This window comes from Schistocerca gregaria, chromosome 5 (genome assembly GCF_023897955.1).
Source record: "Schistocerca gregaria isolate iqSchGreg1 chromosome 5, iqSchGreg1.2, whole genome shotgun sequence".
In the NCBI taxonomy this organism is placed as follows: Eukaryota; Metazoa; Arthropoda; class Insecta; order Orthoptera; family Acrididae; genus Schistocerca; species Schistocerca gregaria.
In genome coordinates, this window is record NC_064924.1 from 573,378,118 (window position 1) to 573,390,301 (window position 12,184).

The 12,184-nt window shown below is 44.7% G+C and overlaps 1 protein-coding gene and 1 pseudogene across 1 annotated transcript in view; both read right to left on the bottom strand.

The window, feature by feature from the left end:
- The window catches only part of LOC126273412 (uncharacterized), a 125,071-nt gene extending 124,156 nt beyond the window's left edge, over positions 1-915 (bottom strand). Inside the window, exon 1 of the mRNA XM_049976963.1 lies at positions 769-915. Within this exon, the coding sequence (XP_049832920.1) occupies positions 769-853 (85 nt within the window). The 5' untranslated portion in view covers positions 854-915. The remainder of the gene's footprint in view (positions 1-768) is intronic.
- Positions 497-614, bottom strand: LOC126274581 (5S ribosomal RNA; annotated as a pseudogene).
- Positions 916-12,184: the final 11,269 nt, after the last annotated feature.

Genomic DNA, 12,184 nt, shown 5'->3' on the forward strand with positions numbered 1-12,184 from the left:
GCTACAGACGAATGTTGAAAATTAGGTGGTCTGACAAGGTAAGGAAAACACTGTGAAGAACAAGGCCAGGATGGTACGATATGTGTTAAGATACCAGGGAATAACTTCCATGGTAATAGAGGGACGTGTAGAGGGTGAAAGCTGTAGAGGAAGTCAGTGTCGGAATACATCCAGCAAATATTTGAGGAGAGGAAATAGTCGTGGGGCTGCATCAAACCAGTTAGAAGACTGATGACTTAAAAAAAAAAAGAGGTGTCTTTATTCTAGAAGTACTTGTGCGAAAAAAGAGCACTCAGCAATCCGTCTTCAGGCCACGAGTGGCCTACCGGGACCATCCGACCGCCGCGTCATCCTCAGTGGAGGATGCGGATACGAGGGGTGTGGGGTCAACACAACGCTCTCCCGGTCGTTATGATGGTATTCTTGACCGAAGCCGGTACTATTCGGTCGCGTAGCTCCTCAATTGGCATCACGAGGCTGAGTGCACCTCGAAAAATGGCAACAGCGCATGGCGTCCTGCATGGTCACCCATCCAAGTGCCGACCACGCCCGACAGCGCTTAACTTCGGTGATCTCACTGGAACCAGTGTATCCACTGCGGCAAGGCCCTTGCCCGTGAACAAAGAGACAACATCGAAACTCACAAACACATCAGTTGGTTCGAGAAGCAAATTCTTTAGTCCCTCCCCCCCCCCCCCCCCCCCAGGAGAAAGCACTTCTTTCTCTCTCTCACACACACAGACACACTGCCACGCTGTACGGACTTACGACAGGCGACACTGGCAGGCTGCCGGCAGAGCAGGAGTAGCAGCAGAAGGCCCGTCAAACCGTAGAGGCGCCCATCCCGCGACATGCTGCGAACCGCAACCAAGCCTGCTGCAACACTGCTGTTCCTATTGCTACTGCTGCAGCAGCTTCTGCTGCGCACTGAGCAATGAGGAAAAGCGACGGCCGCCCATTCAGCGGTGCCTGTTCCAGGAAGGCTGGCGCACAGGCTATGGCGAGCAGTCCCGGCCGGTGACGCGGCTTCCTCTTCCTGTCCTACGAGGAAACCAGCGCCAGCGTCCCGGCCTTGTACTTCCGAGGAGGAACCAGTTCGGAAGTCATGTCTCCTTATGACTCACAGCCAGCATCTGTACTGCTAAACGGCTAAACCGTGGATGCACGTTGATTTTCGTTATTTCATGTAATTATTAAACGCTATTAAAATTTTAAAATGCTCCAATAACATACTCGTTAGGAGATACAATCTTACACTACTGGCCAGTACAATTGCTACACCACGAAGATGACGTGCTACAGCCGCGAAATTTAACCGACAGGAAGAAGATGCTGTGATATGCAAATAATTAGCTTTTCTGAGCATACAAACAAGGTTGGCGCCGGTGGCGACACCTACAACGTGCTAACATGAGAAAAGTTTCCAACCGATTTCTCACACACAAACAGCAGTTTACCGGCGTTGCCTGGTGAAACGTTGTTGTGATGCCTCGTATAAGGAGGAGAAATGCGTACTATCACGTTTCCGACTTTGACAAAGGTCGGATTGTTGCCTATCGCGATTGCGGTTTATCGTATCGCGACATTGCTGATCGCGTTGGTCGAGATCCAATGACTGTTAGCAGAATATGGAATCGGTGGGTTCAGAAGGGTAATACGGAACGCCGTGCTGGATCCCAACGGCCTCGTATCACTAGCAGTCGGGATGACAGGCATCTTATCCGCATGGCTGTAACCGGTAACGGATGGTGCAGCCAGGTCTCGATCCCTGAGTCAACAGATGGGGACGTTTGGAAGACAACAACAATCTGCACGAACAGTTCAACGACGTTTGCAGCAGCAAGGACTATCAGCTCGGAGACCATGGCTGCGGTTACCCTTGACGCTGCATAACAGATACGAGCGCCTGCGATGGTGTACTCAACGACGAACCTGGGTGCACGAATGGCAAAACGTCATTTTTTCGGATGAATCCAGGTTCTGTTTGCTGCATCATGATGTTCGCATCGGTGTTTGGCGACATCGCGGTGAACGCACATTGGAAGCGTGTATTCGTCACAGCCATACTGGCGCATCACCCGGCGTGATGGTATGGGGTGCCATTGGTTACACGTTTCGGTCACCTCTTGTTCGCATTGACGGCACTTTGAACAGTGGACGTTACATTTCAGATGTGTTACGACCCGTGGCTCTACCCTTCATTCGATCCCTGCGAAACCCTACATTTCAGGAGGATAATGCACGACCGCATGTTGCAGGTCCTGTACGGGCCTTTCTGGATACAGAAAATGTTCGACTGCTGCCCTGGCCAGCACATTCTCCAGATCTCTCACCAATTGAAAACGTCTGGTCAATGGTGGCCGAGCAACTGGCTCGTCACAGTACGGCAGTCACTACTCTTGATGATCTGTGGTATCGTGTTGAAGCTGCATGGGCAGCTGTACCTGTACACGCCATCCAAGTTCTGTTTGACTCAATGCCCACGCGTATCAAGGCCGTTATTACTGCCAGAGGTATTTGTTCTGGGTACTGATTTCTCAGGATCTATGCATCCAAATTGCGTGAAAATGTAATCACATCTAAGTTCTAGTATAATATATTTGTCCAATGAAAACCCGTTTATCATCTGCATTTCTTCTTGGTGTATCAGTTTTAATGGCCAGTAGTGTAATAGTTCAATAAGCGAATATAGTAAGGTATAAACTAGGTGATAAATACTTTTGGCAGTTGTTCGTAAATAGCTCCAGTGCAACAGCCAACATGCCATTCCCTCTGCGAATACTTCTGTCAGGGGTAGTATCAAACCTTAGTAATAAAAAGTGCAGCCTGATGGGTTTACACTTAAGCACCAGTAGCGTGATTCAATTCCTTTGCCCTTTGAGTTATCCCACAACCTTGATAAACTCTTTCTACAACGTGTCAGAGATCCACAACGATATTACACACAACGAAAGCCCTGATTCCTATAACACCTATTTCTTTAGCCTTCCTTTCCCTAGAAAATTTACTACTAACTTCGTTTAATGTTAATATTAATACACCCTGCAATTATGGGTAGTATAGTTGCATATTCAACCAATAATAACTTCGTAATATCTGTTTCTGTTATACGAGCTTCATTTTTGGGTCCGTGTGAAACCATAATAACATTACAACGTCTTGTTCTAACATTTATAGGATATTTACTTTTCCTCCGTTTAGCTATTCCATCTTTTCCTAAAAGAAATACACCCTCGTGAATTACCTCTTCCTGTTATACAATTTTATCGTTTTCTCACACGTATTATTCCTTAATTATGACCGCTTTCGGGTACGTAATTCTCGTCCTCTGAGTTCTACTATATCTGTCAGTATCTTTATCATCAGCTCATGGAACCGTTCCAGTCATGCATCAGGATCACTACTAAACTCTGTCCTATGTTTTTTTTTGTTTACGCTTGGCATTGATTTCACAGGCTAAAAGTATAGAAAATATATATTTCTCGTAGATAAGCATTCTAGCTAAAAAGCGGATTACCCGTAATTAGTTTAGGTTGGGTTGGGTTGTTGGTTTTATTTGTGAGAAGAGACCAAACTGCGAGGTCATCGGTCTCGTCGGATCAGGGAAGGGTGGGGAAGGAAGTCGGCCGTGCCCATTCACAGGAACCATCCCGGCATTTGCCTGGAGCGATTTAGGGAAATCACGAAAAATCTAAACTAGGATGGCCGGACGCGGGATTGAACCGTCGTCCTCCCGAATGCTAGTCGAGTGTGTTAACCACTCTGCCACCTCGCTCGGTTTAGTTTAGGTGCTCCTAAAATTGCGCACATGAAATTTGTATTGAATCTAGGAAACCAACTTATACCTAGTTTCAGATTGGAGTTCCATAAGCAATGCAACCTGCATAACTGAAAGACAATGATGGTTCAAGCTAAAGGATGAAGTGTTAACGGAAAAGTACTGAATATGGCGCGAACTCAGTAGTCCACGCTAGTCAGACAAAAGAGAGCGGGAAAATGATGTGGATGACCATCGTCACTAGCGCGGACAGTGGAGGCTCGATACAGTAAGACAACTATTTCAGTTAGGAGCTGCTTACCTCAGGGCACCCCGATTACCGTGACTACATTCTTCCAGTACACGAGGATGAGAAAAGTTAGAGGCTCCCAGCAAACTTCATACATAATTTCATACCTTTCCGGAATTTACCCACACAAAATAGTAAAAGGAACGAAGTTTGTCACTTAGTACATTTTCGCTGTTCATGGAGTACATCTTCCGCATCTGGCACAACATTTTAATCAATTAACTCTTTACTACTAACTCTATTCGCAACATATTTCGCAGGCAGTATTCACATGTACCACTGAATGTAGCTGTAAAATTATATCATTGTACAACACATAGTTCTGGAGATATGACGTCGTAAACACTGAGAAATGCGAAAAAAATAGCTTTTCTTAACACACAGTGCAAGTTACCCAGATTAAACTCATCGAGTGTTTGGTAGAGCAAGAACCTGACGACTTCCAACAAACTTTAAAAATAATTTCAAAACATTTTCTAAGCTCTTTCACTTGTCCACGCCGGCCGCGGTGGTCTCGCGGTTCTAGGCGCGGAGTCCGGAACCGTGCGACTGCTACGGTCGCAGGTTCGAATCCTGCCTCGGGCAGGGATGTGTGTGATGTCCTTAGGTTAGTTAGGTTTAAGTAGTTCTAAGTTCTAGGGGACTAATGACCACAGCAGTTGAGTCCCATAGTGCTCAGAGCCATTTGAACCATTTTGAACTTGTCCACGGGCGAATAATCCGAAAATAATAAAACCAACATAGTTAGGGCTTTTCGTCTTAAACTACAAAGCTTTTACGTTCTTAATGTCAAATATTAGCTTATTTATATCATAATCAGACGTTGAAAGAGCGGGGAAAGGGGGGGGGGCGTTGGAGGAGGGGGCTTACTGGTCCAGACCAACCGAAAAAAATGGCTCTGAGCACTATGGGACGGACAGTGGCGGGGATCGAATCCGGGACCGAAGACGTTTTGATTATGTATCAAAGACGCTACCCCTAGACCTAGAACGTAGAACTACTTAAACCTAACTAACCTAAGGACATCACACACATTCATGCCCGAGGCAGGATTCGAACCTGCGACCGTAGCAGCAGCGCGGTTCCGGACTGAAGCGCCTAGAACCGCTCGGTCACAGCGGCCGGCTACTAACCGAACTAACAATACTTTCCAATAGGCATTTGAACATCTTGCTAAAGGTGCAGACATTTAACGTGAGTGTGTTTACAGACCAAGCTATGCTATCTTCCGCAGGTTCTCCCAGTCTCCGACCATCCCGCCAAAGAGCTCTGTGTTGATTTCTAAAGAGAAGCAGCGTTTTCAAAATAAAGGTCTGCTTGTAGAGAAGGGTTGTCTCAATCTCAGAAATGTACGTCGGCGATCTTGTGATTAGCGGCTGAGAAATGCTGTTAACACGAACTCGAGCTTCGTCTTAAAAGTAATGGCTACATGGAGACCACACAATACGGAGACCTTTGTACACATTGCACCGCTACCTTCAGATTACCTCTACAACAGGCTGTACTATGTCGAATACAGCTATGTACACTAGGTCAGCAACTCCTAGAAACCGTAAACAAACCCTGAAATACACGAATTCTTGAGTGAACACAATAAGAGAAATCACCCAGAAAAGAATCTGCTGTTATTGGTGGAATATCATCTAGAGGAACTTCCACAGCCCAAATCCAAGTCATATTTTCGACCACAGCGGTGCCAAGTTGTAAATGACACAATCCCGACAAACGGGAACATGTACAAAATTTGTCTATGCCCCTCATCAGCATACGACATTTTTATCCAGGTGAATACTCTCATCCTCACACGGAAACACTGTGACAATACCTTCATCGCAAACTGGAAATTATACGCCGTACAAATCCAAATTATATCTACGGAAAAGAAACTTCTTCATCCGCAGAGGCTACGATATCACACACTAAAAACTACGAGGCAACGTGGATTGTGTAACAAATACTGACTACCAGACACTTAAGTGAGTACTCCAGAGTATTCAGGTTAGATATAGATAATATGGAACCGTTACATCATCTTCAACGGCATTACTCCCTCACTGAATACGAGCATCATAAAATAAGAAAAAAGAAAATGTATCAATAAATGTACGGTAACAATCTAAAAATTGTGATAAACTTGTAATAGCACCTCCACGTTTAATAGAGAAATAAAAAAGTAACAAATGTGTCGATACAGCTTTAACGTCGTTCAGATTGCAGCCAACACGATCCGTAAATATCGGATGGTAATGGTTTTATCGCCTCCAGTCACCCGAAACGTCACAACCTTTATTTTTACGAAGTTTATAATAACTTTACAAATTATCCTGCATAATGATATTACAACGAAAATTGAGATTTAAGAGTGTAATACTAATTCTGCCGTGTGATGTATCCGGGTTTCCTTCCATCATTTGAATGAATTCTTGACACGCGGAAACATTTCAGTGTTGTAATGTTACTTAAAAACCGTCTTGACTGCAATCAAGACGGTTTTTAAGTAACATTATAAAATCACTGATTGCTGTTGTCCCATCAGACATTATGTCTGTTTTTGCAAAATTTCAGTGTTGACTGAACATTGCTGCAGTCCCGTTTTACCCTTCCTCTTTTTGTCTCTTCTTCTTCTTCTTCTTAGTTACTGCGGTATGGAAATTGTGTTCAGCCAATTGCTAAATAATTCTGTATAGTTCTTATGGAATCTTATTGCTTGGTGTTCTCACTGTATGCATTGCATGAGTAATAATCGTTGAAATGGCTGATCGACTGTGAATTACGTAAGTAGCCATGTGCCTAATCGTCCAAATTATTTCGTTGTTTTTGAATGTGGGTATCGTAGATTTGGACCTTACAATTTCCGTTATATCTATGCAACTGGCGGTTGTGTGATCTGTGATCTCAAGCCTCCATCACATATCAAAAAAATCACATCTCAGATACGATTCTGCGTGTAAACCTGTGAGATAATATATCGACGAGACTACACGTTTCAGACGTGAAACTTGTGCTGAGGTGAATATTACACAATGTTACGTTGGTTGTCATTTTTTCGTTGATAATCAGGTACCACATGGTTTCAACAACCATGTTGCGGAGCAGAATTCCTCCGAGTAATATTCCAGTTTCTCTGAGGGTAGATTTCCTCTTCGTGATTTTTCTTGCAGTTCTTCGTTAGAAACTAATAGATCTGTTTGTCTGTTAAGATATGCTGCGGATTGTGGCCCTTGTGTATGTAGCTGAACTCGAAAAAATATGACTTAATAGGAGTCAAGACCCTTGGTATCGTTATTACGTCGACGGGCAGGCTCCATGCTTACTAGCTCCCATCTGTTGACCAAGGTCCTTCCATTTGTTGACCAAAGTCGTTTTAATAATATTCCCAATTTACATGCAGTCGTGCATGCGTTTGTTCGTGAGAGATTTGCATTTTTCCCTTACGTCCTTGGGTTTTAGATCACTACTCGTCGTAGGCAATGTGAAAGTGTTGTAACCCACTTTAAACGTTTTACCTCATGAAGAACCTGTATAGCGCTCGTTGGATGTTGTCTGATATGGTAACATGAGCTGGAAGACTCTGTGCTAGATAACTCAATTTACCTAATACCAAGATCTTTACTGTTTGCACTTTTTGTTTCATGTTTAGTTACCTGTTGCAGTCCAAGTTGTTGTTTGCTCTCATTTTGTTTAGCAAGTTTGCCCAACTTCGTGTCTACATTATTTCCTGGTTCCTACCCCGAGGATTCTGTAGCACTGTGGCAGCTACTTTGTTGATACGAGTCGTTCTATCCTGTATCGTCGACATCGCTGCCGATTTACAATAGTGAGGTTTCCCTTTCATATAGCTGTACGCTGCACAACATTTCCTGACTTTCCGCTGGTCGCGCCAGATGCTGGGACCGTAATATTTGGGGCTCTGCAGTGATACTATACAGAGCCATAAACAGCGCATATCGTTTCCGGATTGAAAGCCGAAACTTAGATGCCCGCTCAAGATTCCACTGATCAGGACCCGTGATGAAATGTGAGTAGTGCAGCGTGTACTATTCTCCACTTTCTCATGACTGATGAGGTCCCATGCCTTCTAAGAGTTCAAAAACGAAAGGACACCGCAGTCCTTGCTCTGTGGGAAGGCACTGATTATGTCACGGAAATCACACGAGGAAGATATTACGCTTCGGCCGGATATGGCGCTCGCTGCATTGATATGCACCTAAGTTATTCTTTAAAAATGGTTGCATTCGAAGTTCATCGTACTAGCAACGATCTTATTGCCCGCACTAAAGAGAGTGACGACTCACATTTTATTAGTTACTTGCTGTTCCCCTTCTTAGGTAGCGGCACGATGATGCCTTCTTTGAAAGCAAGAGATACACTCCTGGAAATGGAAAAAATAACACATTGACTCCGGTGTGTCAGACCCACCATACTTGCTCCGGACACTGCGAGAGGGCTGTACAAGCAATGATCACACGCACGGCACAGCGGACACACCAGGAACCGCGGTGTTGGCCGTCGAATGGCGCTAGCTGCGCAGCATTTGTGCACCGCCGCCGTCAGTGTCAGCCAGTTTGCCGTGGCATACGGAGCTCCATCGCAGTCTTTAACACTGGTAGCATGCCGCGACAGCGTGGACGTGAACCGTATGTGCAGTTGACGGACTTTGAGCGAGGGCGTATAGTGGGTATGCATGAGGCCGGGTGGACGTACCGCCGAATTGCTCAACACGTGGGGCGTGAGGTCTCTACAGTACATCGATGTTGTCGCCAGTGGTCGGTGGAAGGTGCACGTGCCCGTCGACCTGGGACCGGACCGCAGCGACGCACGGATGCACGCCAAGACCGTAGGATCCTACGCAGTGCCGTAGGGGACCGCACCGCCACTTACCAGCAAATTAGGGACACTGTTGCTCCTGGGGTATCGACGAGGACCATTCGCAACCGTCTCCATGAAGCTGGGCTACGGTCCCGCACACCGTTAGGCCGTCTTCCGCTCACGCCCCAACATCGTGCAGCCCGCCTCCAGTGGTGTCGCGACAGGCGTGAATGGAGGGACGAATGGAGACGTGTCGTCTTCAGCGATTAGAGTCGCTTCTGCCTTGGTGCCAACGATGGTCGTATGCGTGTTTGGCTCCGTGCAGGTGAGCGCCACAATCAGGACTGCATACGACCGAGGCACACAGGGCCAACACCCGGCATCATGGTGTGGGGAGCAATCTCCTACACTGGTCGTACACCTCTGGTGATCGTCGAGGGGACACTGAATAGTGCACGGTACATCCAAACCGTCATCGAACCCATCGTTCTACCATTCCTAGACCGGCAAGGGAACTTGCTGTTCCAACAGGACAATGCACGTCCGCATATATCCCGTGCCACCCAACGTGCTCTAGAAGGTGTAATTCAACTACCCTGGCCAGCAAGGTCTCCGGATCTGTCCCCCATTGAGCATGTTTGGGACTGGATGAAGCGTCGTCTCACGCGGTCTGCACGTCCAGCACGAACGCTGGTCCAACTGAGGCGCCAGGAGGAAATGGCATGGCAAGCCGTTCCACAGGACTACATCCAGCATATGTACGATCGTCTCCATGGGAGAATAGCAGCCTGCATTGCTGCGAAAGGTGGATATACACTGTACTAGTGCCGACATTGTGGATGCTCTGTTGGCTGTGTCTATGTGCCTGTGGTTCTGTCAGTGTGATCATGTGATGTATCTGACCCCAGGAATGTGTCAATAACGTTTCCCCTTGCTGGGACAATGAATTCACGGTGTTCTTATTTCAATTTCCAGGAGTGTATATTTTACTTTCGAATGGGACCATTACGTGGTTCTTTTGCGGCGGGTTTTCGGTTTCTATTTGACAGCCCCTCATATTTGCGTCACTTGTGTCGCTTGGGTCTGGCTTCGAGGCGGCTGTCCGCGAATTCGTGCCAAGCCTGCTGGCGTGTGCTCGCGCCACCCGTTGGGACTTTACTGTCGCGTAGCATCTGCTCTGGTCGCTAATGGGTGCATTCGTCTCGCATGAGATCCGCTGACATGCGGACGGCGCCACATCGTCATCGCCGATTTCGCCCAAATTTATGGCATACGCAGGGCTTGACCAGAAATGAAAGTGACAGAATCACGAACTCCAGATGTACAAGCGTTTAGGGAAAACAGCATTTATGGTGAGGGTCGGGCGAGACATCAGCCATTTACGTTAGGGCACTGTCACGATAGCGGATGCCACAGCGGAAAGAGTACGGGACGGTAATACAAGGATCATGGGGTTGACTCCCTATTTGGAAAGTGTTTTTGTTTTCAATTTTTACATTACTTACATTGCAAATAAAACTAAATTGTATTTACCAATATCTTCTACAAGGCATTAAGGCGAAAGGCGAAAGAAAATTTGGGATTGCAAGTAATTTCCAGAAAAGGACAGTACTAACAACGTCCACGAGGATTCACCCAGTAACGTTTCAGGTTCCGTTAGTGTTATTTTGACTTTACAGAAGCCCTTGGCAACTGTACGTGATCCATAAGTTCCCCAGATTTTATGATAACTATCACTTCAGCACATGTAAATCCAATGTGAAATGATAAAGAATATTATAATTTTATATGCGAAATTCTCGTGTATGGTTTACAACCTCTCCCTGTACGATAAATATTATTCCAGCTCGCGCATATTAACTGTAAAATAATAAAAGAATCAAATTTTATATGCTAAGTTCTCGTGTATATCTTACAATATGTCTCTGGAAACTTATTTGCAGTCTTAAACTTTTCTTTGTCTTTCCTTGTAATGCCTTTTATGAAAACCTTATTAAATAGTATTTATTGAGCATTACGCGTATTTCAGTCTAACGTAAAAATAGATATAAAAACGTTGCCTATTATGGACTTGGAACCTTTTTTTCCTTTTTTTTGGAGTGTCTACTTCTGTAACTTTATTTCCGGTCAAGACCTGCGTACTGTACAAATTTGGACGAAATGAGTGATGACGAGTAGCTGCAGTCCTCTTGTGAGCTACAGACAGAACATGTTCGGCATTGGTTCTCGTGTATGAGTAATGCCTTCAACCCATATACACTCACAAAAGATAGAATATTAGCTCTTTAGATCTGTGTGATTCCGATAACATTAAAATATTATTAACTAGTCCAGCGTGCTGCACGAACTGTGTGAACAGTACCATTCCTTGATACCACAATCCTCTATTTGATATGACAGTTCATGAACTGTAACCAATCCAAGATCCAGATCAGCAAAGGAGTGTGAACGTTCCCCACCTCGCCGTAGCTGCTTGGAAACTCATTAGATGCTTTGGTCAGATTCGTAACTCTCTTGCATATCTCCATTTCCCATCTTGATGTTAAACGCATTATTCAGAAAATCATACTGCAGCTCAAGAACTTGTTTGTCATAGAGTTGATTTTTCTCATTTAGCCCTAAGTATCAATTGTAGACTTTGGGAAGAAACACCAGTGGCGGCTCGTTCAAAGTTTCACCAACGTGCTAAAATGTGGTTACGAGGGTAGTAATTGTAACTATATTGAATAAATTAATTTTATTTATATATATAGATGTGTCAAGTATATTTAAATTTGATAATTAATGTTTTAACATTGTGAGGAATAAAATGAAAGAAAAATTTGTGGAACGACCGGCAATCGAACCAACACCGCCAAATCGCGAGTTTGCGACTACACTCTCTTAACCACTTTTCCCCCCCAAACAACGTTAAACAAGTTCATCAAGTAACACTTGAACAAAATGATCAGTTTTTGAAATGTTGTGCACGTTTTGACATAAAATCGACTTTTAACTATGGACAGTTGTGGGAATACACTTCCTGTTTGTTTAATCAGGGTCTGTGCTTGTAAACTGTCATCAACTTTCAATGTTTATCCATTGGCGATGAACAGTCATATTTGTGGACATCTATTGAAACTTTTCAAATTAACTTTCATTTAGTTTTATTTTTTCTAACCGATTACAGTGAGCTTTTTATTACATAATCGAAACGTTTAAAAAAATTCGAACTTTTGGTTGTGACGCTGTTTAATTATTTACAGGCTGAAACCTTCCTCGCTTTTATTTTCTTCTGTCAGTGTGTAGTGTACTGTGACTCCATTGAT